The sequence below is a fragment of the Neopsephotus bourkii genome, unplaced genomic scaffold (genome assembly GCF_033783945.1).
Source record: "Neopsephotus bourkii isolate Nb327-2 ecotype Australia unplaced genomic scaffold, CSIRO-AGI_Nbou_v1 NB_122, whole genome shotgun sequence".
NCBI classification, from domain to species: Eukaryota; Metazoa; Chordata; class Aves; order Psittaciformes; family Psittacidae; genus Neopsephotus; species Neopsephotus bourkii.
This window is the reverse complement of record NW_026900639.1, coordinates 1079905-1106614: the sequence shown is the minus strand read 5'-3', so window position 1 is coordinate 1106614 and position 26710 is coordinate 1079905. Positions and strand designations below refer to the sequence as shown.

Sequence of the window (26710 nt, the reverse complement as noted above, 5' to 3'; positions counted from 1 at the left end):
GCTGCCAGCTCCATGGGGACAGCGGCCGGTGCGGAGCCTCTGTGCGTGTATGGGGTGGCTGTGTGTGCACAGGGCTGCTGAGGCATCCCCCCCTTGTGACATGCGGGTACGGGGCTGCTGAGACCCCCCCACGCTCACGACACGTGTGCTTAGGGCTGCCGAGACCTCCATGCTCACACCACATGGCTGTGTGACTGCTGAGAGCACCCCACACTCGTGACACACGGGTGCACACATGATGAGACCCCCTTCCCCTACACTCATCCACATGGGTGCTGGCTGCTGGCACCCCCTGTGCTCACGCCATATGGGTACACGGCTGATGAGACCCTCTACATCATGACATGGGTACAGGGGTACCAGGACCCCTTACACTTGTCATACATGGGTACATGGCTGCTGAGCCCCATGGGCTCCTGTGCCCCCCGCACTCATGACACGTGTGTCCCCATGTCCCAGCCTGGCTGGGTCCTGCTGGTCCCCAGTCTGGAGCACCGGCTGTGCTGGGATGGCCGCAGTATATGGTGAAGGCAGAAAGGGGTTCAAAACACCCCAGGGTGGGACATAGACACCGGAAAGTGGGATACATGGAAGAGGGGGGGCACATGGGAGCATAGGATACTGCAGAGGGGGTGTCACTCCCCCATCCGGCGCAGGGCAGACAGGAGCCTTGCACACATTTATTTCCCATAGATATATTATTATTAATTTCTTTTTCTGTAAAAGGTCTAAAAATGGATAGAAAAGAAACAACAGAACAACAAAAAAGGGGGGGAAGAGAGAACACACTGGCCAGCTCCTGGCCAGCGGAATGGCACCCCCCTTCCCAGCGAGGGGTCCCCACTGCCGACTCCTCTCCCCCATCCTTCCATAGGACGGAGGGACACGTCCCCCTAAAACTGGGGGGGCAATCCTGTGCCCCCCACCCCACCGGGGGCTGGATAAGGCCACGGGCGATGGGCTGAGCAGGCAGCCTGCGGGCAGCGCGGGGCTCACCAGCCCCCCGGCTCTGCGGGTGCAGGGGCACCCCTGTCTGTGTGCCGGGCACCCATGGCGGGTGTTGGGTGCCAGCCTAGGCCTTGCCCTCGGCAGGGTGGTACTCTGTCTCCCCGGCAGAGACCTGGGAGATGCGCCGCGTGGAGCGCCACAGCCGCCGGTGGAACTGGCCTGGTCGCACCTGGGGGAGAGGGGGTGAGCACCCACACCCTGTCCCCTTTCCACATCCCCATACCCTTTATCCATCCTCATTGCCTTCCCGAACCCGGTCACCTCCCAAACCTCTATCCCGTTCTCCATCCTTATCCCTTTCTCCTTCCCCATCACTGTCACCTCCCAAATGTCCAACACTTCTCCATCCCCTTCCAAACATCCATCGCTCCCACCCTTTCTCATCACACAGACCCTTCCAACCCCTATCCTTTGCTCCACTCACACTCATCCCCTTTCCCTTCCAAATCCTTATCCCCATCCCTTCTCCCATCACCCTTCCCATCTGCACCCGCGTCCCTTTCCCAACCCCGTCGTCATCACCATCCACCACCGTCCCCTTCTCCACCTCCATCTCCATCCCCTCCCTTTCCCATATCTCCTCCATATCTCCCCCACCCCACCCCTGTCCACCTCTGCTCTGGAGACCAATGAGGACAAAGAGAGATCTCCAGCCCAGCAGCACCCAGTGGACACTGAGGTACAACCCCCCCCAGCCCCACCACCACTGGGGGTCCACGCTCACCTCCGCGGGCTGCCCAGCCCCCACCACGATGAGCTTCCCATCCTCCAACCCCACCAAGATGTGACTCTTCTCCTTGGTGACGGACACGCTGTGGATGGGCACCCGCATGGGCACGGGGGCCACGGCTGCCCTCAGGCTGTGAGAAGACAAGTGATGGGATGGGACTCCTCGATCCCCCCTGGGCACCCTAAGGGGGTGGTTGGAGTGGGACGAGGTGGGCAGTAGGTAGCCTTCACCTCTGGAGGTCACGGATCTCCAGCCCACACTGCATGGTCCCCAGCACCACGAAGTCCTCTGTCAGGCACATGGCTGTCACCTCCTCATCCAGCGGGACGGAGGAGAGGTGCTTCCCGTTCACCGAGTAGAGGTGCAGCGCGAACCTGTCCTGAAAGACAGCGCAAAGTCGGGGGGAGCACACACGCTGGCTGGGACCACAGGGAGCACGCAGTGACACTTGGCCATACCTTCAAGCAGGCTCGCTGACCCACGGCGGTCTGGGCCACCACCTGCCCTTCTGGCCCCACAGCCAACTGGGAGAGGACGGTGGGTGGCGAGCTCTCGCTGGGCGGCCGCAGGGACCGGATGAAGAGACCCCGGCGGATGGTGTGGACGATGATGGTGCCATCCTAAGGGGACACGGGGTGATGATGATGGTGGCACTGCTCACTCTGCCACCCACGCTGCTGCCCACCCCAGCTCACCTTGGATCCTGACACTGCCATGTCCAGCTCGGTGCTGATGGCCACGCACGTCACCTCGGCATCGTGACCGTACAGGACCTGGACGGGTTTGGGAGCCAAGCCACTGGAAAACCCACCCTGGCGTTGGGGACATGAGGACCTCAGTGACCTGGTGGCAGTGCCACCACGAGCTCTGTGGCTGGAGTGCGGGGTAGGGCTCCCTACCCTACCATGGCTGGAACATGGAGTAAGGATCAAGCCCCTACCTGCTGCAGGACCTGCCACACCATGCAGGTGGTGTCCCGGGACCCAGAAATGAGGTAGATGCCACAGAGGTCAAGTGCCAGGCAGGTGACAACATCTGTGATACCCAAAGGGACACCGTGAGGTGCTCATCCCATCCCACCATGCTTGGCCCCCTGACCCCAGGGGACAGCATCAAGATGTGTTTTGGGGGGTGGAGATGCTGCTAACCTTAACCCCATCCTGAAACTGAGACAGAGCCTGGACTGTCTCCAGAAGATGGGAGGCACTGGAAGATGTCCCCTGCCCTCTCACATGCCCCTGCCTTCCCCCATGGCGCTACAAACCCATCACTGGACCTTCACCACTGGAGGAGGACGTACCTATGTGCCGGGTGATGTGCCCAACGACCTTCCCTTTGGCCAGCGAGGTGACACGGAGGCTGTTGTCCCAGTGTCCCCCACTGAAAAGCAGCTTCCCATCGGGGGACACAGCCAGCGTCCTGGAGCAGAGGTCTGCACCAGGGGCGAAGGGGCCCTGCAGGAAGCGCTGGGTCCTGGTGCGGAAGGACATGGGACAGTGGCAGAGCCATGAGTGGGCTGGTGGCACCTCTGGGGACCCTCGCCGGGTACCAAGTGCCCAACTCACTTTGCATTGGAGACGGTGGGGTCTTTGGTGAAGCTGAAGTAGTTGGAGATGTTTTTGTCATAGGGTAACCAGTTATGGGTCCCCAGCAAGCCGTTGGCACTCACGGTGACCTGGGCAGAGATGGAGAGGGAGGTGACACAGCTCCCACCATTAGAGCCCTCCAGGGGTTTGGTCCCAGTCTCCCCCCAGGCTGCAGCATGCATCCGTGCCTCAGTTTCCCCGCACTCACCAGGACGTCAGGTGATCCCTGAGTGATGAAGGAGTGCGCCTGGTTCTTGGGGACCACAGCTTGCACCAGAGCCACCCCATCGCTGATGCCCTGCAGGGAGACAGCAACTGGTGGGTGCTCTCCTGGCCACCACCACCCACCTAATCCTAGCCAGGTCCCCCCTAAGGTTTTCCTCACCTCCACAAAGAAGGACTTGAGCTGGTCCAGGTTCTCAAAGACATTGGGTGAGCGGGTGTCGAGGCGGGCCAGGCTCCGGGCAGCGCTCTCTGCTGAGAGCCGGGCGGGATGGGGCTCCTGGAGGGCCAAGGGAACCCATGAGAAGGGAGGTGGCCCCCCAGAAGGGGCTGGTGTTTTGGGGTGGGGGTATGAGCTACCTTCAGCAGCTGGCAGGGTGTCTGTCCAAAGTTGCTGATGATGCCCTCCAGAGCCTTCCTCTGTGTCTCGTCAGCGATGGCATCCAGGTCCACAGCCCCTGGGGATGGGGACGGTCATGCGGGTGCCACCTTGCAGGTGCTCCCTCCATCTACTTGCCCCATGGCTCACCTTCGTAGGTGCAGTAGTAGAAGACGTTGAGGGCCTCCACGGCAGCCGGGCCTCTTTGCTTATACCCAAAAATGAGGTCGATCCATTCGTGGAGATGAGCTGAGACGTACTCCGACTCCTGTCCAAGGATGGGACATCAGGATGGGCCATAAATGGCCACCACCCCCTGCAGCGACTGCCCCAAGGATGGGAGCAGAGGAGGGGCTGGGTGAGCTCCACCACCTCACCAGGGCTTTGCGGTGCTGGTGGATGAAGTCCTCGCGAGAGCGCGCCCACCGGGGCAGCACCACATCGCCCACCTTCTCGTTGGAGAGCTGCAGGCAGCCCAGGTCGAAGCCTGCAGGCAGAGCAGGAAGGGGGTGAGGGATGCTCATCCCTGCGGTGCCCCCATGGGTGCTGTCCCCACGGTGGGGACGATGGGTGCCCCTCACCGTTCATGTTCTCCAGGAACTCCGGGAAGTAGAAGAACTCGGGGATGAGCTCCTTGACGTCCACAGGGTTCTCCATGCGTGCTTGCCATGCTGCTGGCACCGAGTGGAACTGCCGGTCTGAGCAGTCAAACCTGGTAGCACAGGACAACTGGTTGGAGCCTGCTCGTCCCCACTGATGTCCCCTCCCTGGGGGGCACCCGCTGGGCACCCACCTGCCACTCTGCAGCTGGATGTGGAGGGTGGTGAAGGGCTCGGTGCGGATCAGGTAGTGCATGACCCCGGCGGCGTTGGAGTAGTGCGTGCCATAGTGGAACTTGTCCACGGTGCCTGTGGGGTCCTCAAAGCTCTCGTACCTGGGGGCGAGGTGGAGGGGGGTCCACCAGGAGCCAGCCAAACGCTCCCTGCACCCCGCATGCCTCATTTGTCAGGTACTCACTTTTCCTTCACCTCCTGGGCATGCCGCTCATTGGCCACTCCAATGGGCTTGGACAGGTCCCGGAACACTGCCGGGTTGGTGAGGTCAAGGGTCTCTGAGGTGTAATCCCGCAGGATCCAGGGGAACTGCGGGGGGGTGGGAGGTGGGTGAGGCTGGAGGGGGGCATGGGATCACTGGGGGACAGTGGGGGTGGATGGGGCTCACCACAGGGTATTGGGAGAGGTCATTGTAGGTGCGCCCTGCGATTGTGTTCAGCTGCATGAGGTACTCGAAGTTGGAGATCTCCCGCAGGACCCATTTCTGGGGTGAAACAAGGGTGGCCAAGATAGGGTGGCAGAGGCAGAAGATGGGGCAAACACCCCCACTCCATGGGTGTGCTGGTCCCATGGCCACCCCTAGTCCCAGACTGTCTCTGGTACCATGGTCATCCCTATGTTATAACCATCTCTGGTCCCATAGCCATCTCTGATCTCATAGCCATTCCCATTCCACGGCCATCCCTGGTTCCAAAGCCATTCCCATTCTGTGGCCATCTCTGGTCCCATGGCCATCCCCAGTCCTACAGCCGTTCCCATTCTGTGGCAATGCCCAGTCCCATGACCATTCCCCATCCTACGGTCATCCCTAACCTATGGCCATCTCTAGTCCCATGGCCATCCCTGGTCCATGGGCATCTCCCCCTTTGCCAAGAAGAAGGGGAGATACGGGGTGGAGGTGGGCGAGGCAGGGCTGGTACCTGTGTGAGCCCTGAGGCTTTCAGTAGCTCCTGGGGCGATCGGCTGCCAAAGTAGATCTGGCTGGGGGGACGCAGGCCAAGGATACAGGAGTACACCTTGTTCCTCACCTGTGCGGATGGAGGGGTGGACATGGAGTGGCTGGAGCCTGGGCAGTGCCGAGGCCCCAGGAGGGGGTTGGGGCAGCAGGAAGGATGGCACCACCTTTTTCCTGAAGTTGAGGAAGTAGTTGGCCTGGTCAATGAAGAAGAGCTCCAGTGCGGAGCGGCGCAGGTTGTAGCGGCGCAGGTGGACCTCCCGGAGGTGGGACAAGGGGCGCTTGAAGTCGTAGCCGATCCCTGCCGAGACGCGAACACAGAGCCCCGTGGGTGCCACCATCCACCCAAGAGCCCCCGTTCCCGAGGCAGTGACTGGGGCCATCACTGCCCTGGGAATGGGAAGAGCCCACCCCATAACCAACCAGGACCCAGTGTGATGGGCTTCTGGGGGGATCAGATGGGTAAGGGGGGTCCTAACCCCACCTTGCTGCAGGAACCCCCCAATTAGCACACGCTGTTACCTCCCTCCGTCTCCTCCTTCTCGCTGCTGCCGTCGTAGAAGTAGATGTGCTGGGTTGTGACCTCCAGGCGCCCGGGTATGACAGCCACCGTCGTGATGAGCTCGCAGTCCTCTGAGACCACCAGCTTCTCCCTCTGGTTCTGCTCCTTGGGCTCAGCCCTGGGTGACACCCAGGGGGGTGAGGAGACCCCACTGGTGACACTCCCAGTCTGCTTGAGTTAACGCCATTGCAAGGAATGGGAACACTCACTGGTTGTCCAGGACGGGGAGGTCCTCCTCGGCCAGTTGGTCGTCCTCCAGCTCGCTCACCTTGGCCTCCTTGGCCATGGCAAGTGGGAGGGACTCAGCAGGGTTGTGGAGGTGGTCAGCTCCTGCAATGAGGAGGGGGTGAGCAGGCCTCCCTCACAGCTGGGAGACAAGTCCTGCGAAGGACCCCATCACACACCCAATCCCAACAGGGTCCATGACAGCTTCCAGCTCAACCCCACCATGTACAGCCAACTGCTGGCACCCCCTTGCCTGTGGCACATGGGGACCCCTAGGTGCCCCACTCCCATCAGCCTCACCCGAGTTATCCCGTAGGGCACTGGCCTCCAAGTGTTGGTCAAAATTCAGGTTGGGCACCAGTTTCAGCCTCATCCTGGAGTAGGTCTCGGCACTTGACAGCTTCCAACGGACCTCCGGTGGGTTCCTGGGGGCAGGTGAAGGTGAGGCACCCTGGGGACCCCCAGCCATGGCACCCCTCCATGGGGACTCAGGTTGGAGCTCACCGGTCAGCCCAGGTGGAGCGGGGAGAGGTGAGGAGGCGGCACAGGGACCGCCACTGCTTCAGCACGGTGCTGTGGTGGTGGTTGGCCTGTTTGAGCACATTGGCATGTCGGATGTTTTCCACCTTGGAGCGCTTTGCCGCCGGCTCCAGCACCAGCTCCTGCCAAGGGAACAGGAGAGTGAAGTGACAGCAGAGCTGGGGCTTGGGGACATCCCCAAGGTAAGGAGCATGTCCATGGGGTGTTGTCCCCAAGGCAAGGAGAATATCCCCAGGATGGTGTACTTGGGGTAAGGAGCACATCCCTAGGATGATGGGCACATCTCCGGAATGATGTTCCTGGGATGAGAAGCACATCCCTATAAAAATGTCCCCAGGATGAGGAGCACTTCCTGAGGGCAGTGTCCCCAGGGTAAGGAACATGTCCCCGTGATGAAGAGCATATCCCCAGGATCAATGTTTCCACGCTGACAAGCATGTCCCTGGGGCAAGAATGTCTCTAGGATGACATCCCCAGACCGAGGAACACATCCCCGGGATGATGCCCCTGGGTTGAGGAGCATGCCCCTGGGTTGAGGAGCATGTCCCCACAACAATGTCCCCGGGATGAGGAGCGCATCCTGAGGACAATGTCCCCAGAGTGAGGAAGATCTCCCCATGATGACATCCCCAGGATGAAAAGCACATCCCCAAAAGGAATGTCCCTAGGGTGAGGAGCACATCCCCATGACCCCTGGGTGATGACCCTGGAGTGAGAAGCACATACCCAGGATGAGTAGCACATGAAACAACGTCCCTGGGTTGACAAACACGTCCCTGGGATGATACTCCCAGGATGAGGAGCATGTTCTGAGGACCATGTCCCCAAGGTGAGGATGATGCCCCCAGGATGACATCCCAGGATGAGGAGCACAATCCCCAGGATTATTTATTCAGGGAGAAGAGCATGTTGCTAGGATGACAACCCCAGAGCAAGGAGCACATGTCCTGGATGCCATCTTCGGGGTAAGAAGCATGTCCCCAGGATGAGAAGTACATTCCCAGGGAGATATCCCAGGGGTGAGGAACAGGCAATACCTGGAACAACTTGCCACTGGCTGCCTTCTCCTGCTCCCGCCGCTGGGAGCTGCTCATCATAGCATCATAGCAGGCATTCCAGAAATTGGACATGTGGTCGTGGCTCTTGGCGAAGGTGTCCATCTCGAACTGGGCCATGGTGGGCTGCACCTACCAAGAGAACCGGGACAAGAGGGGAGGTGTTTGCAGGGCTGGGCACCCACCAGCTGGATCCTCCAGCTACGAGCATCCCTGCCCTGGAGGTCACCCCTGCAGGCTATCCCACCCTGGTGGTGACATGGGAACCCTGCCACAGCACAGACCCATCTCTAAGCCAGGGAGAGTATTCCCACAATAGCGATGCCACCCCATGGTACCCACATGCTTCTCGATGAAGCCTCTCCACTCCGGTGTGGTGCAGAAGAGCTGGAAGTCCTCATAGAAAGTGGGGCTGCCATTGGTGGGGGGCAGTGAGGGCAGGAAGAGCTGCAGCTGCAGGGTCTCATAGCACTGGTCCATCAGTGTACGGACGATGGGCACCAACCAGGAGAAGGTCTCTGACTTGGCGTCCAGTGAGCGCCGCAGTGGGGTCTCCAGCTTGCCCAGGAGGTAGCAAGCCTCATCCTTTTTGGGAGCCGAGGAGGTCTGCAGCAGGCTGTGCAGCTTCACATACGCCAGCGAGTGCAACTGGGGGGCACATGGCCATCAGATGGGGCCAGCTGCCTTGCCTCAAGGGCTGGGGTCTCACCCCAAGACAGGGTGACTCACCTGGGGGTCCTGCAGCATGATGTAGCCCACGAGGATGCGCAGACCTGTCTGGGCCATCTCCTTGAGGTCGGAGGTGCCGTTAGCCAGGTGGTACCAGACGCCCAGTTTGTCCAGCAGACTGCTCACCCCCTCGTAGATCTGAGGGGGCACAGTGAGCCCCACACCCGGCCATGCACCCCCCACCTCTCTGGGTGGGTGGGTGCAAAGCCATCAGGTCTGTCCCTGTCATGGGGGGGCTTTGCTTGACATGGGTTTGGGTTATGGGTAGGGGTTAGCATTAGAGTATAGGGGTAGGTTAGAATCCTGACACAAAGGCCTAATGACAAATCAGTTTGGGTCTGGCATCAGGGTTACGTACTGGGGCTTAGGGTTTATGGAAAGGGTGGAGGGATAGGGTTAAAGGTTACGACTGGGGTTAGGGGTAGGGTGTAGCATTGGGATTAGGTCTGAGGTTTACAGCAAGGGTGTAAGGTTGAGGTTTGGATTAGGATTTAGGAGGTATGGTTAGCTTTGTAAATTATAACTTCAGGTTAGAGTTTAGGGGATAGGATTAAGATTTTGGTTTCCTGTAAGAGCGTAGGGTTAGGGTTAAGGGTGAGGATTTGGGTTAGGGCTCGGGTACAGAACTGGGGTTAGGGCTGAGATTTACAGCAAGGATATAGGCTTAAAGTTTACTATTTGGATTTAGGAGGTATTGTTATGAGTTAGGTTTACGGTTTAGGGCTGTAGGTTAGAACATAGGGCTAAGGTTTTGAGTTTACAGTAAGGGTGTAGAGGTTAGGGTTTAACATCAGGGTTAGGCTTTATAGCAATAGTGTAAGATGAGGGTTTACAGCAAGGGCTAGGGTTAGATTTACAGGTTAAGAGTTAGGGATGGGGTTTAGGTTTAGATTTTAGCATATAGGATTGAAGTATTGGATCTGGGTTTATGGCAAGGTTGTAGGAGTGGGGTTAGAGGTTAGAATTAGCGGTTAGGGGTAGGATATAGCATTGGGCTTCACAGTAAGGTTTCAGGGTTAGAGTTAAGGTTTAGAGTTAGTGTCAGGTTTATGGCAAGGGTGTAGGGCTAGGGCTAAGCTTTAGGGTTAGGGTTTGATTTACTGGATATGGGTTAGGGTTGCAGTTTAGGATTATTTTCTAAGGTTAGGTTCAAGTGCTGCAGGTAGGGGCAGGGTTTAGGGTTACGGCTAACATCAGCAGTTAGGGGTTCGCATTAGGGTTCAGAGCTCAGGTTTGGGATAAGGAACCCCTGCTCGTGCCCATGCACCTTCTCACTCCACAGGGCCTGGTTGTTGTGTCCCTCAGAGAACAAGAAGTCCTGGAGCAGGCTTAGCAGCTTGAGGGCATTGTGGGTGAGACCGGGCAGGGTGGCTGGTCCTGACTCCTTCAGATCCGTCAGCGCTGACTCCAGCATCATCTCCAGCAGGCTGCGGAAGAGCAGGCAGCTCTGTAGGGTGGTCCTCCCTTGGCATGCACCCATCCAGACCTGCACAGGACTCACCTGCGCTTGATCTCATCGGGAGGCCGCACCAGCTCGCACGCCGTCCCCAGCTTGGTGAGGACAGAGAAGACCTGCCCGCGCTCCCTCCACGCCACGTCGTCCCAGCCCTCCACACCACGCCATGTCACCGAGAAGATGATGTTGGTCAAGAGGTTGCACAGCTCCTCCTCAGGTGTTTGCTGCCAACAGAGAGGAAGGGTGAGAGGTTCTGCTTCCAGCATAGCCCAGGGTGGTGGGCACGATGGTCTGGGGCTCACCTGGGGGTTGCTGGTGTTGGAAACATTGTCACTGGGCAGCATGTCCTGGTAGCTGCTCTCATCCAGGACATTTGAGAGGCTGGAACTCTTGCGCGCTCGCATCCCCGGGAAGGGCTTGAAGCTCTCCAGGGGTGACGGGGTGCCAGGGCCGCTGGCAGGGGTCTGAGTGCCGCTCTCAGCCGTGGCGATGGAGCTGGTGCTGGCCAGGTCGAGCCCCAGGTCAAACGGTGAGGTGGAGAAAGGTGAGAGCGGGTGGTAGACACCATCAAAGGGAGGGCCATCACCAGGATTGGAGGATGAGCGGCTAGCCCGGTCGGAGGAGTCAAAAGACCTGAAGTTGTAGGAGTGGAAGGACTTGGTGCGGCCACTTGGGGAGATGGAGTGGTCAGAGAAGCCCTCAGAGAGCTCCTGGTCTGAGGCCTCATAGCCCAGAGGCAGGAAAACATCCAGCTCCTGCAGCTCGGCTGGTGGTGGGCTTGCCCCATCCTTGCCAGAAGGGTCTGAGAGGCGGAGGAGCTCCAGGCAGCCCCCATTGCTCCCGTTGCTCAGGCTGTGCTGGCGGGACTCGTAGGACTCCTTGACGTAGAGCTTGGTGAGCGTGTCCTGCCAGCCAGCCAACCTTGCCAGCTGCTTCACCATGTCCTGCTGAGCGTAGATCAAGTGGAAGAGCTGCAAGAGAAAGAAAAGGGGGAGACCTGATGATGTTGCCCCAGCTCCTGCTTGCCTCTTGGAGGTTGGCTCCTCCAAGGGACAGGATGCTTGGTCATGAGCACCTCAGATCCTCCATAACAATCATGGAGTGCTGAGGCTGCACCATCTCCATGCTGATATGTCCAGGTGCTGGCAACTCTGTGCACGAGGTATCACAGTATCACAGTATGTTAGAGATTGGAAGGGACCTCAAAAGATCATCTAGTATCCAGCCTAGATAAGGTTACACAGGAACGTGTCCAGGCGGGTTTGAATGTCTCCATTTTTTTTTTGGGGTTTTTTGGGGCAGAACTGGACACATATTCCAGATGAGGTCTACCAGGGCTGAGTAGAGGGAAGGAGACCTCTGACCTACTAACCACCCCCCTTCTATACACCCAGGATGCCATTGGCCTTCTGGCCACAAGGGCACAGTGTGGCTCATGGTACTGTCGTCACAGGCCCCCAGGTCCCTCTCCCCTCCTGCTCTCTAAAGGTGTTCCCCAGCCTATACTGGAACCTGGGGTTGTTCCTGCCCAGATGCAGGACTCTACACTTTCCCTTGTTATATTTCATCAAGTTATTCCCCGCCCAACTCTCCAGCCTGTCCAGGTCTCGCTGAATGGCAGCATCCATGTATTACCACCATCCCCATGGCCCCTGTGTTTGGGCATGGCTGAGTACCCAGGAAACTCAGCCCCAGGATGACAACTCAGTCACAGCCCCTTGCACCCCCTGCCCGGCTCACCTTGCGGCAGATGTCGAGCCGGACGGTCAGCTCAGCCCGGTGGGACAGGTAAACCACGGCCACTAGGTCCTTGTAGTTGGGAGGGTCTATGGACAAGGAGAGAGAGCGGTGGTGGGACACCTCCTTCTGTCCCCAGAAGCACCAAAGGTCCCCAGTCCCAACAGTAGCTGAGCCTCGTGGGAAGCCACCACGATGACCCCATGGCATGTGTTTGGGATGGGTGGTTAGGGCTAGCCTGGTTTTGGTAGGGCACATAGTACCTGCCCCGAGGACCTGCTCCGAGAGGCAGCGAAAGAGCAGCATGGAGCCAGGGATGTCACTGAGGCAGGTGATGAGCCCCTGGTACCCGATGTCCTTCAGCTTCAGGCGGCTTTTGCTGCGCTCAGGGACCTTCTCATACTTCAGCATCTTGTAGAGGATCTGGTGAGACAGAGAAATGTGGCCACTGCGCCGCAGCAAAGCCCCTGGCCACTGAGCAAGAGGTTGGCACTGGGGACCTGCCTTACCTTGAAAACCCTCTCTCGCACTTCATCAGAGAACTTCTTCTGCACTAGCAGTGAGAAGAGGACCTCCACCTGGCCTGGCTCAAAGAGGAAGGCAAAGAGCTGCTCCTGGGCAGGCGAGCCCTTCAACAGGCTGTGGATCACCTCCAGTGCCCCGCAGACCTGCAGGACATGGGGCTGATTGTCCACCGCTCTCCATGCTCCCCACTGGGACCTCAGCAGCTTCTCCCCACCTCCTGCCAAGCGTTGGGCCAGCTCACAGCACACTGAGGTGTTTGGGGACCAGGGTGGCTTGGTGCTGTACCTGCTGCTCATCCTGAGCCCCGGCCACATAGCTCAGCAAGCTCTGCATCTCCTCCCCAGAGAAGCTTCTGCAGAAGAAATCTTTCACCAGGCTGAAGAGGGATGTTTGCACTGTCTTGATGTCATCGGTGGCTGTGGTCTTCTCCCTGGAGGTGCTGATGGATGGACATACATGGGCATCACCTCTGGGGACGTACACAACTGCCCCTTGTCACCCACTGCCAGCACGATCCCAAATCCCATCATGAAGTCCAAGATGCTTTGGGACAGCCTAGTGTGGACATCCCTTCTAGCCAATCCTGCCCACTGGTAAATGTCCACCCCACACATTTGGGTCTCTGTGGGATGTCAGCACCCTCACTACTACTGATGTGCAGAAACACATTGGGTCAGATAAGAAAAGGGTGTCAGGCTGCTGCAGGAGCCACCATGCTGCTCTCCATTGCTGCTGGAGAGATGCTGGGGGTGGATTTTGGGGCTGACTGAGCCCTGAAATCTCTGAGTGGAGCCTTGGGCATGGGGCACGGCCATGGAGAGTGGAAGGTCCTGCACCCACAACCATGCTCCCACACAGAGGAAGGTGCTTGCAGGGGGAATATTACCCCCACAAATGGTGTCTACTCCCAGCTGTAGCTCCAAGGGGTGAAGCCCACCACCACCACATCATATGGAGGTCCTGACTACGAGTGGCAGCTCACCCATAGTATGTCCGGATGGAGTCAAGGATGTACTGCACCCCGTACTTCTTGCGGATGCGCTGCTTGTAGTCCTTGACAACACTGGCCAGATACTGGATGTGACCTGCAGGGGGAAGCTGTGAGTAGCCACAGAGGCCAGTTGGGACGGAGAACACCCCAAGCACCCCCCGTTCCCACCTAAGCGGACGGCGAAGTCGCTGTTGCTCCAGATGCGGAAGTCGAAGAGGAGATGCTGGTAGAGGAGGTGCAGCAGGAGCCCGCTGCCCTCGGAGGCCACCTGCTCCATGAGGATCTGCGAGGCCATCAGTGTGCTCATGTCCAGCAGTGGGCTGGAGACCTGCCGTGGGTGAGAGGTGAGGCTTGCAGCCCCAGCATCCCCTTTGGGGAATGGTACTGGGGACAACGGGATGGAGCCCTCAGTAGCCCACCACACCTTCTGCAGCAGCGCCCCGATGATGGCTGGCCCGTGGCACTGCACCAGGCTCTCCTGGTTCACGGGGTGGTTCTGGATGAAGTTCTTCACCAGCAGCAGGAATGCGGCCACACTGTTCCTCTCCAGCCTGCTCTCTGCAAGGCACAGGGCAGAGCCCCACCAGTAGCTGTGAGCCCTGTGCCCATGCAAACGCCATCCTACAGCGCTGCCTGTATCTGCCTGCGAAGAGCATCCTGGAGACCCCGACCATTAGTGTCTCTCTGCAAACTTTTCAGCCTGTTCTCTCTTTTCCCCCACATTTATGCAAGTGGAAACCTCTACTGTTCTGAGCTTGGAAATAAGCTCAGGGGTACTGGGAGAAAGCACATTTCACCTATGCAGAAGGCGGCTCTGGCATGAACCCAGTTCTACAGACATCAGAGATTCTACGCAAAGGCAAACTGGAGGTAAGCAGGCTGAAGTCACCCTCATCTTCCCAGAACTGCTTGTTTTTGACTAATTGGGGCATAACAACATTAAAAGATGTCAACACTTTCTCCATTACCCATCATTCTTGGTTGCCTCTAGCAAGACCTAAGACACCAGCTTTGTCCAGGCAGCACTCACATAACAGCAGGGTTACCTCCAGCCACCTGAGCAGGATGGCTCCTGCTCCACATCCCCCCAGGTCCTCACCTGAGGACTTGCCCAGTGGGATGAGCATGCCCTGGGCATTCCTGGAGGACGTCAGCTCTGGCCCCACCAGGTCACTGGTCTCCTGCTCATCCTCTGGCTCCTCCCTCTTGGACACCACTTGCTCGAGCAGGGGCAGCAGCACGCCCATCCCACCGACACAGTTGACCACGTCCTGCCAGAGGGAGGTGAGAGGCTTTGCTGGGTGCTGTGTGGTGATGGCAGCGTAGAGCAGGAGGTTGCACGTGCAGCTGGGGTCCATCCTGCCTGCTCACAGGCTCAGCCCAAGCCAAGGAGAGCCAGGCCCTGTGGCCAGACCCATTCTACAGCACAAACCTGAAACAGGTCCCCAAAAAGCACCTGCTCCCTGGCACCATCAGTGGTGCCCAACCTGGGAGTCTATGGGTCAGGAGATCCTTAGGGGACCTATGGGTCATGCAGGTCCTTGGTGGACACAATACCATGTGGCAGAGTCCCTGTAGAGTCCAGGGGAACCACTATGGCTAGCCAAGACCCTCTGGAGCTCCTGCCTTGGCCTTCTACCTGAGAAGTGACCAATTGTCTCCATGCCATAGGGTTGATGAGCCAGGATGTGCCACCCTTTACCCAGCATACCTTGATGTCCCAGTTGACCACCTTGTGCCCTGTCAGCCTTCCATCCAAGACATGGCTGGGAGAGAGGTCCAGGCAGATGTTGTTCCTGCAGGCCTAGAGGAGAGCACCATAAGAGCATCCTCATGCTCCTGGAGATGTCACTTATGGCCAAGGGTGTGCCTGCACTGTTCCCGATCACCAAAGGGGTTGCTCTCCTCACCTGTGGGGTGTAGTACAGCAAGAGCTTGCTGCTGAGCTCCGCCAAGTCACCTTCCAGTGTAAATGGGGATGTGACGTTTGGTCCTGAGGGAAGAGGATTGAGATGAGCTAGGGCATGGTGGAGAAGACCCTGCTGGGCACCAGCACCACACTTCCCCCAGTCCCATCCTGACATACCTGTGCAGAAGAGTGTCTTGACCTGGGCTTGCTGCAGAGCCTCACAGAAGATAGCCACGGAGCCGAGGTGACCCTCCAGAGAGGTGGGGCTGCCCCACTCCGTGTCCTGGCTGCCAGCTGCTGTGGTGGCCACCACCCCCTCAGTGGGAGGCTGAGTAGGGGTCCAAGCATGGGGTCCCAGTGTAGCGGGGACAGACTGGGAGCGGCCCAGTGCAGGGTGCTGAGGGAAGACCAGCTCCGGCCCATGGGAAGCTGGTGGGTGGTTGGCGGTGGTGGCAGTGGTGGTGGTGGTCCGGTGTCCCGCAGAGCCAATGCAGCAGGAGGTGAAGGACTGGAAGGGAGATGAGCTGTGCTCAAACCCCAGCTCCATGCCATGGGGAGGGGTCTGGCTGGGTGCTGTGGGGTCTCCTACCTCATGGAGGGAAGGAAAGCGGAGCTGTGCTGTTTTCCGCAGGTGCCCATCCGCATAGATGCTGACAATGTTCTGGCCAAAGGGCCGGCGGCCGGCAACGTGGACAATGTCAACGCAATGCTGGGTGGACAAGGAGGAGCATCAGGCATCCTGGTGTCCTTGTTGCCCCCTTAACGGGGACAGGGATGAAGACGGGGACAGGGATTGGGATGATGCTCACCCAAGCCGAGTCATTGAAGGCAAACTCTGGCAATGCCACTGTCATGTAGTCTTTCTTGGTGCAGACGGCCACCACCAACACGCCGCTGGCGGTGAAGAATGCCTCAAAGCCTGTCCCTCCAGCTGTGAAGAAGCTGGTAGGGAAGGAGCATAGTGAGGATGATGGTGCTGCCCCTCCTTGTCCTCACCTTAGCTGCCCTGGTCCCTCCAGTGAGCATCACCTGTAGAGCTGCCTCCTCTTTGGCCTCGCCGGTGGCTCGGGCTCCTCCTCACTCAGGCACAACCAGGCGTGGAAGGCGAAGGCACTGCCAGGCCACTTCTGGATGGTGGGCACCATGATCCCCGCCATGCCGGGTGTCAGGTCGAAGCACTGCAGTGCCCGGGGCGGTCCCTCGACCCGTGCCATCCCTGAGAGCGCCCGGATGACGGGCTCCACGTAGGGATGTGGGCCTTGACCTGGCTCACGCCGCAGCAGGCGCAGCAGCTGCCGCAGCTCTCCGGGGCGAATGGAGAGGCTGCCCAATGCCCGCAGCAGCTCCAGCAAGTTCTCGGAGCAGGCAGTGGGCAGCGCTGGCTCGGTGGCCAGGGCAGCCAGCAGGCAGCCCACCATGCCCGCCTTGACGCAGGTGAGGCGGCTGGGCAGGGAGGCTTCGCAGAGCCGCTGCAGCCAGCCCGACAGGAAGACCTGCAGCTCCCGGCACGCCAGAGCCGGCAGCCAGGCCAGCAGGATGAGCAGGGGCTGCTCGTTGCGGATGGGGCGCACGGGGAAGGAGCTGTGGTCGCCTTCCACTGCCTGCCAAAACACAAGAGTCGGTTGGTACAGCCCTGACCCTGTGGGGAGGGGATGGATCCCCCCCCCGGCTGCTCTGGGCTGGCAGCAGAGACCTGGTGCATCAAGCCCCTTGGAGACTCCTGTGCATCAAATGTATCAGAGACCCTCATGCATCAAAAGCCTTGGAGAACCCTGTTCATCAAGCATCTTGGGGAGCCTCATGCATCAGGAAGTTTGGAGACCCCATGCATCAAGGGTCTTGGAGACTCTCATGCATCAGAGACTACTGTGCATCAAGCACTTTGGAACCCCCCCATGCATCAAGCACTTTGGAGACCTTCCACATGCAGCAGTACCAGAGCAAGCAGTAGTACAACAGAAAGGGCTCAAAAGTACACTAAAGTGAGCATAACTTCAAGCTAAAGATGACCCCAGGACCCTTCAGGAGGAAGCTGATTGGAAACCAGCAGGGTGGAGAGGACTAGAGGGCAAGGAATGGGGCTGGTGGGGGCCAACATCTGCCACAAACCACCAGCGCTGAGGGCTTTGTTCAGTGTGGAGGAGAAGTGGGATGCTCACCATGTTGAGGAGCTCCTGAAGCAGGTGTTGGGTGGGCTGGCCTTGGCTCCTCAACACCTCGTAGAGGTGGGCATAGCCGATGCGCTCTTTGAACACCTCCTGCAAGCACACAGGCACGTGGGACCCCTTGCTGAACCCCACCACAGGCTGCTTTCACCCCAGCCCACCTAACAAAGTGAAAATGCCCAAACCCATCCGCTTTTGGGGTGTCCTCCCTGCCTCCGGTCCGCTGCCCACCTTGGCCGAGGGAGAGTTGCTCATGATGGCGGTGAGCACCCCAACAGCATGGACCGCGATGGCATCGGAGCTGCCGTTGAAGACCTACAGGGACATGGGGGTGGTGAGTCTGCTGAGCCATGGGATTGACGGGACACCATACCTGGAGGTTTGGCTATGGGGTGGCCTCACATGATACCTGCTGGAGCCCATTCCTGTCTGGTGGCTGTGTGGGGACCTTGTCCTGGGTTTCATTTGCCTCCCGTGAGCTGCTGAGGTAGAGCTGTGGGACATGAAGTGGGTGTCAGCTCCAGGAACAGCACCCGGTAAGGGGTGGGGAAAAGAGGGAAGGGGGTTATGGAGGGTCCCCACCCCACAGCTGCCACTGCAGCACAGTCACCCTGTCCCAGCATTGTTTAGAAGCAAGAAGGGTGAGGATGGAGATGAGCATTCCCAATCCTAGTGTCACCAAGTGGGAACGCTGGTACCTTGCTGTTTTGGAGGAGCCGAATGATGTGCTCAAAGCAGTTGTTGCTGAGAAAGACAGCCTGGAGGACTGGTCGGTCCTCACAGTTCAGCATGGCCGGGATGGCATCTACAGTGAAGTTAGGATGGCTCAGCACCCATCCCATGTCCCCGTCCCCATCCCCATCCCAATCCCCAGCCACCTACCCAGCATGAGCACGCGGAGAGCGATGAGGCCACCGGCTGCCTCCGGTGCCAAGGAAGCGACAGGCAGGTCTGAATTGAGCACCCTGAAGTAACCATCCAGGAGGACACGCAAGGGCACGGGGCCAGCACCGGGACTGCTGCCATGCAGCACGTGGACCACAGCCACCACGCTGCGCAACGCCAGCTCCAGCAACCCGGGGACCGGGGGGGTCCCCCCACCTCCCCGCTGCAGCACCCCCAGCAGCGCCTCCACCGCCGACGGCGTGATGGCCCGCAGCGCGTTGGGCTGTCGGGATGATGGGGAGAGGGGCTTTTATGGTGCCTATCGCGATATAAACCCCCTTTTTAAAGCTATTAAAGCTGATCTCAACATCTCCAGTGCTTCAGGCTTTACCCATCTCACTGCACCCTGCTCCTGGGTGCGTGCAAATGAATTTAAAGTGACTTTTGGAGCTATTAATTAAATCCTGATTTTTAAGTACTGGGTTAATTACAACCTATTTCTGCTCACATTTATTCAGGCAAGAAGTTCTCACCTGCCACCCCACCGGTGATGAACCAGCAGTTTCAATTCAAACCCCTCTTTAATTTATTTGCTTTAAAGGTAAACCCACTGAATTTAGGGCTGGGATTTTGAATAAAGGCTTTTGAAAATGAAGCAGTTTAATACTAGTGTTTATCTTGCTTAGAATAAATAAAACTTTGGGGCTTATCACTTGGACGATTATCCCAAGTCCTCCCCATCCGCTTCCCCGTGCTACCTTGGATCCGGAGAGGACGGCCCCGAAAAGATGGATAAGCCGGAGCTGTAGTGTTTCAGGGAGCTGCTGGCCAGCTTGGAAACTCTCTGTGAGGATGAGAAGGGAAAGATTTACTTCAGGGAGTAAGCAGCCCAAAACCCCCCAAAATAGGGAAAAAATCCCTTTTCTATCCAAATCCACACCAAAAGTCAGCCCATGTAGGTGCTGGACCCTGTTGATGAGGATGCTCATGTGTTTTGCAGCTCCGGTTGCACCAGGGAAGGTTATTTTGTCCTAACAAATATGAGGGGTTTTGTTCAAAACCAGGGTTCAGTTTGGGGATTTCCAGGCAGTTGGGTGTGTTGGGAGTTTTAGGTGATTTTTTGCAATGCCTTTGCCTCAGAGGGTTTTTTTTAGGGGGGCTTCCCCAGAACAAAAGTCCCTTTTGCATTAATTTTTGCAGTCTCCCCAGGTTGTGGAGGACTTAATCCCTGCTTCAGGATCCTATATATGCCCCCGGGATTCTGGGGTGCAGGTATAGGCTCCTATATTTGCCCTTCAATGGTGGAATCACAGAATGGCTAGGGTTGGAAAGGACCTTAAGATCACCCAGCTCTAACCCAATCATATAACGGTCCTGGGGTCAGTTACAGGCTCCCGAATCACATCCTGATACTGGGGCAAATACAGAATCCTATACTTGACCTTCCCTACAAGCACATACAGGGTCCTAGAGCAGGTATAGGATTCTGTATTTGTCCTTGTATCAATACTGACGCGGGGACATGTATAAGATGTTGGATCCTATGTTTGCAGGGACAGGTAGAGGATGTCCTGGGGCGAGTATAAGCTCCTGTATTTGCACGGACAGGTATAGAATAATCAGGGACAGGTACAGAATCCTCTATTTGCCCTTGAATCACATACCTACCTCTGAATACTATATGCCCCCATGGCCCCTATATGTGCTCCTGGATCCCATCCCATGCACTGTGCACCCATGGATCCCAAACACTGACCCTCTACGTGTCTCCAGATCCCATTTGTGGAGCACACAAGCCCAGCTGCAGTGGGTGATGGTGGGGGTAGGATGCAGTTTTACCTTGGAAGAAGGCGCCAAACTCAGGGGGCAAAGGGACCGGGGAGAACTTGTATTTACTCTTCTCCTTTGCACTGACGATTTCCCTGGAAAGAGAGGGGTGAGGTGTGGGGGAAAAAAGAGGAGGGGGCTTTTGGGGTGCAGGGGGGGCATCCCCACTCACCCGCTCAGGTGCCGCCTCCAAGTCTGGTAGGGGTCAAAGAAGCACTCGCAGAGATGCAGGGCATAGAGCATCCCGTTCTCCAGCTGCATCCTGCTCCGCTCATCCTCCTGGATAGTCTTCAGCTGCCAGAGAAACAGAGCAGAATTAAACCTTCCCCCCAGAAACCCCTCCTCTGGCTGAGTCCCCCCCCCAGAATTAGGGCAGGGGTTCTCCCTGTGTCCTTCTCCTGTCTCCCTGTGTCACCTTGATTGCACAGACCCGCAGCAGCTTCAGCACCTCTGGGATGAAACCAGGAGTTTTGTCTGCTTGGATGTTTTCCAGGTTCCTGCAAAAGGTTGGGGATTAGGAGGTGGGATTTAACACATTGAGAGGTTCATGCATTGGGGTCACCTTATGTCAGCTGGACAGAGGCAGCAGAGTCAAGGAGAGTGGGGGGACAAATACTATGTTTGGGGTGATGAGAGGTACTTCAGATGGGGAGTGATGTACTTAGGTGTGGATGATGCTCTTTGTGTGTGTGGAAATGATGCACTTTTTTGGGGGGGATGCTACATTCTGAAGGGAGCATGCAGTTTGGAGCAGCACGCTACACTTCAGTGGGGGGGTGGTGTGTTTTGGGAGGATGCTGATGCGTATCCAGGAAGGCACTGTAGTGGTCCATGGCAGTCTAGGACCAGAGTGATACCAGTTTGATCCCTTCAACAAAGACTTGGGGCAGCCCAGACCTCATAGATAGGGGCTCCCCTCCGTGTCCCCCCAGCACCTGGGGCTCATCCTGCAGTGCTGGAGGACTGAAACAGGGAACATCCGTGTGTGTGGTGGGGACGGAGGCCCCCACCAGGGGTGTTGACGGAGGGGTGTCACCCACCTGCAGATGATGATGAAGAACTTGAGGAGGAGCAGCGCCTGCCCCAGGCTGGCCCCGGCTCCCTGCTCCCGCGGGACCTGGGCCACGCACTGCCCCAGCCGCTGGCTCAGCACCTGCAGCACCTCTCGCGGCAGCACCGGGATCTCCGACACCGACTCCTCTGGCCTGTGACAGCGACAACACCGGGTGGCAGGACGTGACCCCACAGCCCCCTCCACCATCAACCCCTCAGACCGGATGGCTGGGAACCACTGAAAGCGGATGAGCTGCCGCCACGGCAACCCCCAGTTTAGCTGTGGGTGTCGCCTCCCCCCCCCCCATGGCAGGGTGTCACCCAAGGGTGCTGGGGTGGTCTCACCTCCGCGGCTCCAGCGACGGCAGGGCAATGATCTTCTCGAAGTTCATGACAAACGCTTCCAGCCACTGCTGCAGGTACGAGAGGTCCTTCTGCAAGGGGGGGGGGGAGACACTGGCCAATCAGATCCCGCAGTGACCACCGCCACCAGAGGTATCAGCCAATCGGCAGCTAGAGTGGTCAAGCCCCTCCTTGGTCATTTCAGCCGATGGGCAATCAGAAAAGTACAACCTGTAGAGCTGCTGACCAATCAGCACTCAAAGCAGCACAACCTGTGGATTTGCTGACCAATCAGCACAGCCCGTTAAGCTCCTAACCAATCAACACAAAGACCACCTGCCCCATAGACAATAATCAGCCAATCAGCAGTATGAGCCGCTGGTCCTTAAAGACCACTGCTGACCAACCACCTGCACAGAGCACCTCATCCCTGGGACCTGCCGACCAATCAGCACTCAGAACACCTGCCCCTACAGGCAGCTGCCAGCCAATCAGGTGGCAGAGCCAGGCACAGGCAGCCAGCACTGCCTCACACAACAACCGCCAGCCCGGTGGTTGTGCAACGGCCTGATTCACCCCCCCTGTCACCGCACCCCAGGGCCGGGCACCTCCTGCACAGTGCCCACGGGGGTCACCCATGGCCCTGAGCACCCCAGTGCAGCCCCTTGGGGTCACCCAAAGCCCTCAGCACTCCAACACAGACCCTTGGGGTCACCCATGTCCTCATGCATCCCAACACAGCACCTTAGAGTCACCCATTGCCCAGAGCATCCCAGTGCAGCCTCCTGTGGTGACCCAGGTCTCACAGAACCCCAACACAGCCCCTTGGGGCCACCCATGTCCCTGAGCACCTCAATAAAGCACTTTGGGGTGACCCATACAGCCCAGTGCAGCCCCTTGGGGTCACCCATGTCCCCAAACACCCCCATGGAACACCTTGGGGTGACCCACAGCTCTGAGCACTCAGTGGAGCACCCTGGGTTGACCCATATCTCTAAACATCCCCATGCAGCCGCTTGGGGTGACCCACGTCCCCACGCACCCCCATGCAGCACCCTCAGGTGTCCCCATCCCAGGCAGGGACTGTCCCTGCCTGTGGACATCCTGGTCCCCACAGAGACCCGCCTCCCCACCCCCAACTCCCCCCATGACATGGGGAGCCCCATCACTCCTCCAGGCACTGTCAGCACCTCTGCAAGGGGGGGTCCCCAAGGAGACCTCATGACCCCCTCAGCAGCATCTCCCCACAACCCACCCCCCCATTGTCTCATTTGTTCACCCCCATGTCACTCATTTCCTCCCAGACTCCCCCATTTACCACTGGGTACTGCTGAGCTGCAAGCACCCAGTGGGGTGAGCCGGGTGTGGGGTGTCCCCCCACCTACCCCCCAACCAGACCCTGTTACCTGGCCACCATGGCCATCCATGATCCCGGGGGAGCTGCGCCGGTGCAGCCGTGCCAGGACGGGGGATGCAGTTATTTCACACGTCCCCCCCTCCCTTTCTCGCCGCCGCCTCGCTTTGCTCTTGTGCAAAGCACCCAAAAACACAACAAACCCCAGAGCATCAGGAAATGCCAAGTCACCCGCAGCCCCAACGGCGCTTCCTCCCACCGCGGCTGGCTGCCCGGCACTGCTTTGGGGTGCCAACAGTTGCCCCCAACCCCACGCACCCACCGGCAGCGCTGGGATATGCCAGGGATGCAGCCAAGGACACGGTAGTGACCATGGTGCGCACGGGATGATGGGCACCACTGCTGGAGCTGGCATGTGGCATGGGCACGAAGCTCCGAGCCGGTGGGTTGCAAACACCATGGATAACCAGATCATGCCGAAACCACGAGCCAAATCCCTCCTGTGTCCCCCCCACTCCCATCAGTGCAACCAAAGCTGGGCTGTCCTGACTTTGCCAGTTCTCAGCATCCCTCCTCCCACCCAATATCCCCCTTGCACCCATCTGGAGCCAGCATCCTATCCCATCCTGGCACAGCACTCACCGGGACGGTGCCAGTGGCCGCCTCCACTGCCAGTGCCTGTCCCAGCCGGTTGCTGGCTGGCAGAGCCTGTTGGGTGGCTTCTAGGCTCGGCCGGCGCGGTGCTGCCTGGGAATGTCATGCCGGCACCTCCATCCCTCGCCAGCACTGCCGTCGGCAGCTCCAGACTCCCGCCCAGTAGTGACAGTGGCAAAGCCACCAGGTTGTCACCTCCCTGCCATCAAGTCCCATGGTGGGGGGGGGGCATCGGGGGTCCTGGTGTGGGACCCCCCTGGGGTTCCTGCCATCCCCTTTGGATGGTGTGGGACGACACAGCCAGCACCATCCCTGCTGTGGCACGGCCACCTCACAAGGACATCCCTGAGGACACCCCCTGTCCCCTGCCAGCAGTGGTGGCACAGTGACATGAGCTCTGCCCTATTTTAAAGCCATGAGAGATAACAGCCGCACTCCCAGCGCACAGCCCTTCTCTGATCCCACCAGCTGGGGAGGGCTGCGATGATGGGGAATGCTGCCCTCGAGGGGACACTCAGAGCAGTGGCATCACCAGCTGCATTCAAACCTCAAAATGAACCCAGCAGTGAGACAGGGAGAGGTTGATGTGGAACAGGGACATGGCCCAGCAGCCTTGTCCTCACACGGTGCTTTAGGACATCACCATGGGGAAGGCCAGGGCAGCTTTGCACAGGACCTGGCTGGGGAGGTGACACTGGGGTCTCACCTCAGCCTTGCTTCCTCTTGTGTGGCTCTGACTGTGCACACCCTGACAGTGCAGCACACTTGCTATGCAAGGGTGTCCCCATATGGCCATGCACACCCCAGCGGTGTGGCACATGTCCCTCTATGACCATGTGCACCCAACAGCATGTCACATATGTTCATGCACACCCTGACAGCACGACACATGTCCCCGCAGGACCATGCACACCCAGCAGTGTGCCACATGTCCCCTGTACAACCATGCACACTCTGACGGTGTGGCACATCTCCTCATACAACCATACACACCCAAACAGCATGGCACATGTCCCTGTATAACCGCACACACCCAATAGCATGTCATGTACCACCACGCACACCCCGACAGCATGATGTGTCCCCTGTACGATCATGCAGACTGTGATGGCATGGCAAGCGTCCCTATATGACCATGCACACCCGATGGCATGGCACGTGGCCCTGTATGACCACACAGCCCCCAACAGTGCAGCACCCGTCCCTGTGCAAGTGCAAACACCCAACAGTGTGGCATGTGTCCCTGTAGGACCACAGGCACCCAAAGATATGTCACTCAACCCTGTACAAGCATGCACACTTGATGGCACGTCCCTATACAACCATGCACACACCAACAGTGCAGCGTCTGTCCCTGGGCAAGTGTGAACACTCCAAAAGCATGTCCCATAACCCCATACCACCACGCACACCTGAAGGCATAGCACGTATCCCCCATGTGAGCACGTATATCCATGTCCCTGTATGACTGTGGTCAGACAAGGACGTACCACCCATCCCCATACAACCCCTCACACCTGAACAGCACAACAACTGCACCTGGGTGAGCATGAACACCCCAATGGCATGGCATCTGCCCACCCTGACAGTGTGGTACATGTCTGTCCCCGCACCATCACATGCACCTGACAGTGTGGTTGGTGCCTGTCCCCGCGTGAGTGTGAGCACTCCAATGTGGCACGTGCCCCTTGTACAAGCCCCCCCAGGGGTCCTGAGGGAAATAGTGGGGCCAGGGGAGGAGATGGACACAACCGCTGTCCCTGTCCCCAGGTGGGACCAGGGTCCCCATCCCTCTTGGAACCCCCCCTGCCATGTGCTGGGAACACGGCAGGGGTTTGGGAAAGAAATAATGCCCTTCACCCCAATCTCCCTGAGATGGACACCCCAGCCCGTGGCATAAGAACTGGGGGAGACGCAGGGGGGTGTGCGATCCTTTCCTCCAGCATCCCCCCCACGACCCTTTCCCAAACCTGGACGCATGGATACTTAAGGAGAAAACAAAGCATAAGGGGCTTTGGAGGTGGATACGGAGGGTTCCCCACGCTGCCGGTCAGAAACCCCCGTTCTCCAGGACCCCTGCCTGCGGGACCTGCCCCAGCAGAGGGAAACACGATGGGGGAGACAGGACAGAACAGGCGGTGGTGCCGGGGGGGGTCCCCCTGTACAGGGAGCCCCCCTTTTCCCCCTGCTGCTGCTCCAATGTCACCGCGGCCGCACCTGCTGCTGGGCAAGGGTGCGGGGACCCGGAAGAGGGAAAGGACCCCCCCCCCCCCCAACCCACCCGACCGGGTGTAAGGGGTTGTGCGGACCCCCCAAATCCCGCCGTGATTGATGGGATGCGATGGCGGGGATCCGGGGGGATGGCGGAACTCGGGGTACGGGGTGTGCCACGGGGGGGGTGTCACTCCCGGGATACGGCAAAGGGGATCCGGGGCGGGGGGACACGGACACGCGGTCGCGGCCCTCAGGATGCGGCAGTCGGGTGCAGGATGAGGGTTACGGTGACCCTCAAATGGGGAGAATGGGGTGGGGGTATCACGGGGTGCCGCAGTGGGGGGTACGGATGGAACGCGGTGCCCCCCCAAGTCGGGAGTGATACAGGGAGAAGGTGCCGGCAGGGGGGGTGCAGGCAGGGTTTAGCTTTCCCCTTTTCCCTATGGAAGGGGGATGCAGGCAGCGGGGTGATGGGGGTTAAAAGGGGTGCTGCCCCCCACCCCCCCTTCCGAGGTGGGGGGGAGAACTGGGGTGTGTGTGGGGTCCTCCGGTGCCGACCTCACCTTGGCGAAGTAGAGCATCCAAAGCTCGTAGAGCCGCTCCCGGGAAGCCATGCCGGGCCGGCACGGCTCGGTACGGGCAGCTCCGCCCCCCCCCGACGGGCCCTCCCCCAGGTACAGGGGGGGCGGTGACAAGGCCCCCCTAGGTACCTGATGCTGGGAGGGGACCCTTTCGCGTTCCACCTTTTACCTTCTCCCCCCCCCCACGGGGGGG

At 58.9% G+C, this 26710-nt stretch overlaps 2 protein-coding genes across 2 annotated transcripts in view; one reads left to right on the top strand and one right to left on the bottom strand.

Annotated features, from left to right (window-relative positions):
• Nucleotides 1-679: 679 nt before the first annotated feature.
• On the bottom strand, nucleotides 680-23625 carry NBEAL2 (neurobeachin like 2). Its single transcript, XM_061365683.1, is given in 55 exon segments — nucleotides 680-1177; nucleotides 1733-1868; nucleotides 1969-2117; nucleotides 2197-2358; nucleotides 2434-2550; nucleotides 2679-2773; nucleotides 3039-3211; nucleotides 3304-3413; nucleotides 3533-3622; nucleotides 3710-3826; nucleotides 3907-4004; nucleotides 4076-4193; nucleotides 4303-4412; nucleotides 4507-4637; nucleotides 4719-4859; nucleotides 4943-5067; nucleotides 5147-5242; nucleotides 5679-5804; nucleotides 5806-6014; nucleotides 6236-6393; nucleotides 6485-6605; nucleotides 6801-6925; nucleotides 7005-7162; nucleotides 8078-8227; nucleotides 8438-8743; nucleotides 8825-8962; nucleotides 10092-10251; nucleotides 10326-10504; nucleotides 10583-11251; nucleotides 12021-12106; nucleotides 12281-12440; nucleotides 12527-12685; nucleotides 12828-12981; nucleotides 13525-13627; nucleotides 13702-13861; nucleotides 13958-14091; nucleotides 14633-14804; nucleotides 15245-15337; nucleotides 15444-15526; nucleotides 15620-15950; nucleotides 16032-16151; nucleotides 16252-16384; nucleotides 16472-17043; nucleotides 17602-17700; nucleotides 17839-17922; nucleotides 18017-18100; nucleotides 18306-18412; nucleotides 18490-18775; nucleotides 19251-19336; nucleotides 20332-20414; nucleotides 20492-20613; nucleotides 20735-20816; nucleotides 21360-21524; nucleotides 21718-21806; nucleotides 23121-23625. Coding segments are annotated over 55 exon segments (8742 nt in total). The 5' UTR covers nucleotides 23544-23625; the 3' UTR covers nucleotides 680-1072.
• Nucleotides 23626-26548: 2923 nt separating this feature from the next.
• CCDC12 (coiled-coil domain containing 12) overlaps nucleotides 26549-26710 on the top strand; it is a 47618-nt gene continuing 47456 nt past the window's right edge. Inside the window, exon 1 of the mRNA XM_061365670.1 lies at nucleotides 26549-26610. Within this exon, the coding sequence (XP_061221654.1) occupies nucleotides 26549-26610 (62 nt within the window). The remainder of the gene's footprint in view (nucleotides 26611-26710) is intronic.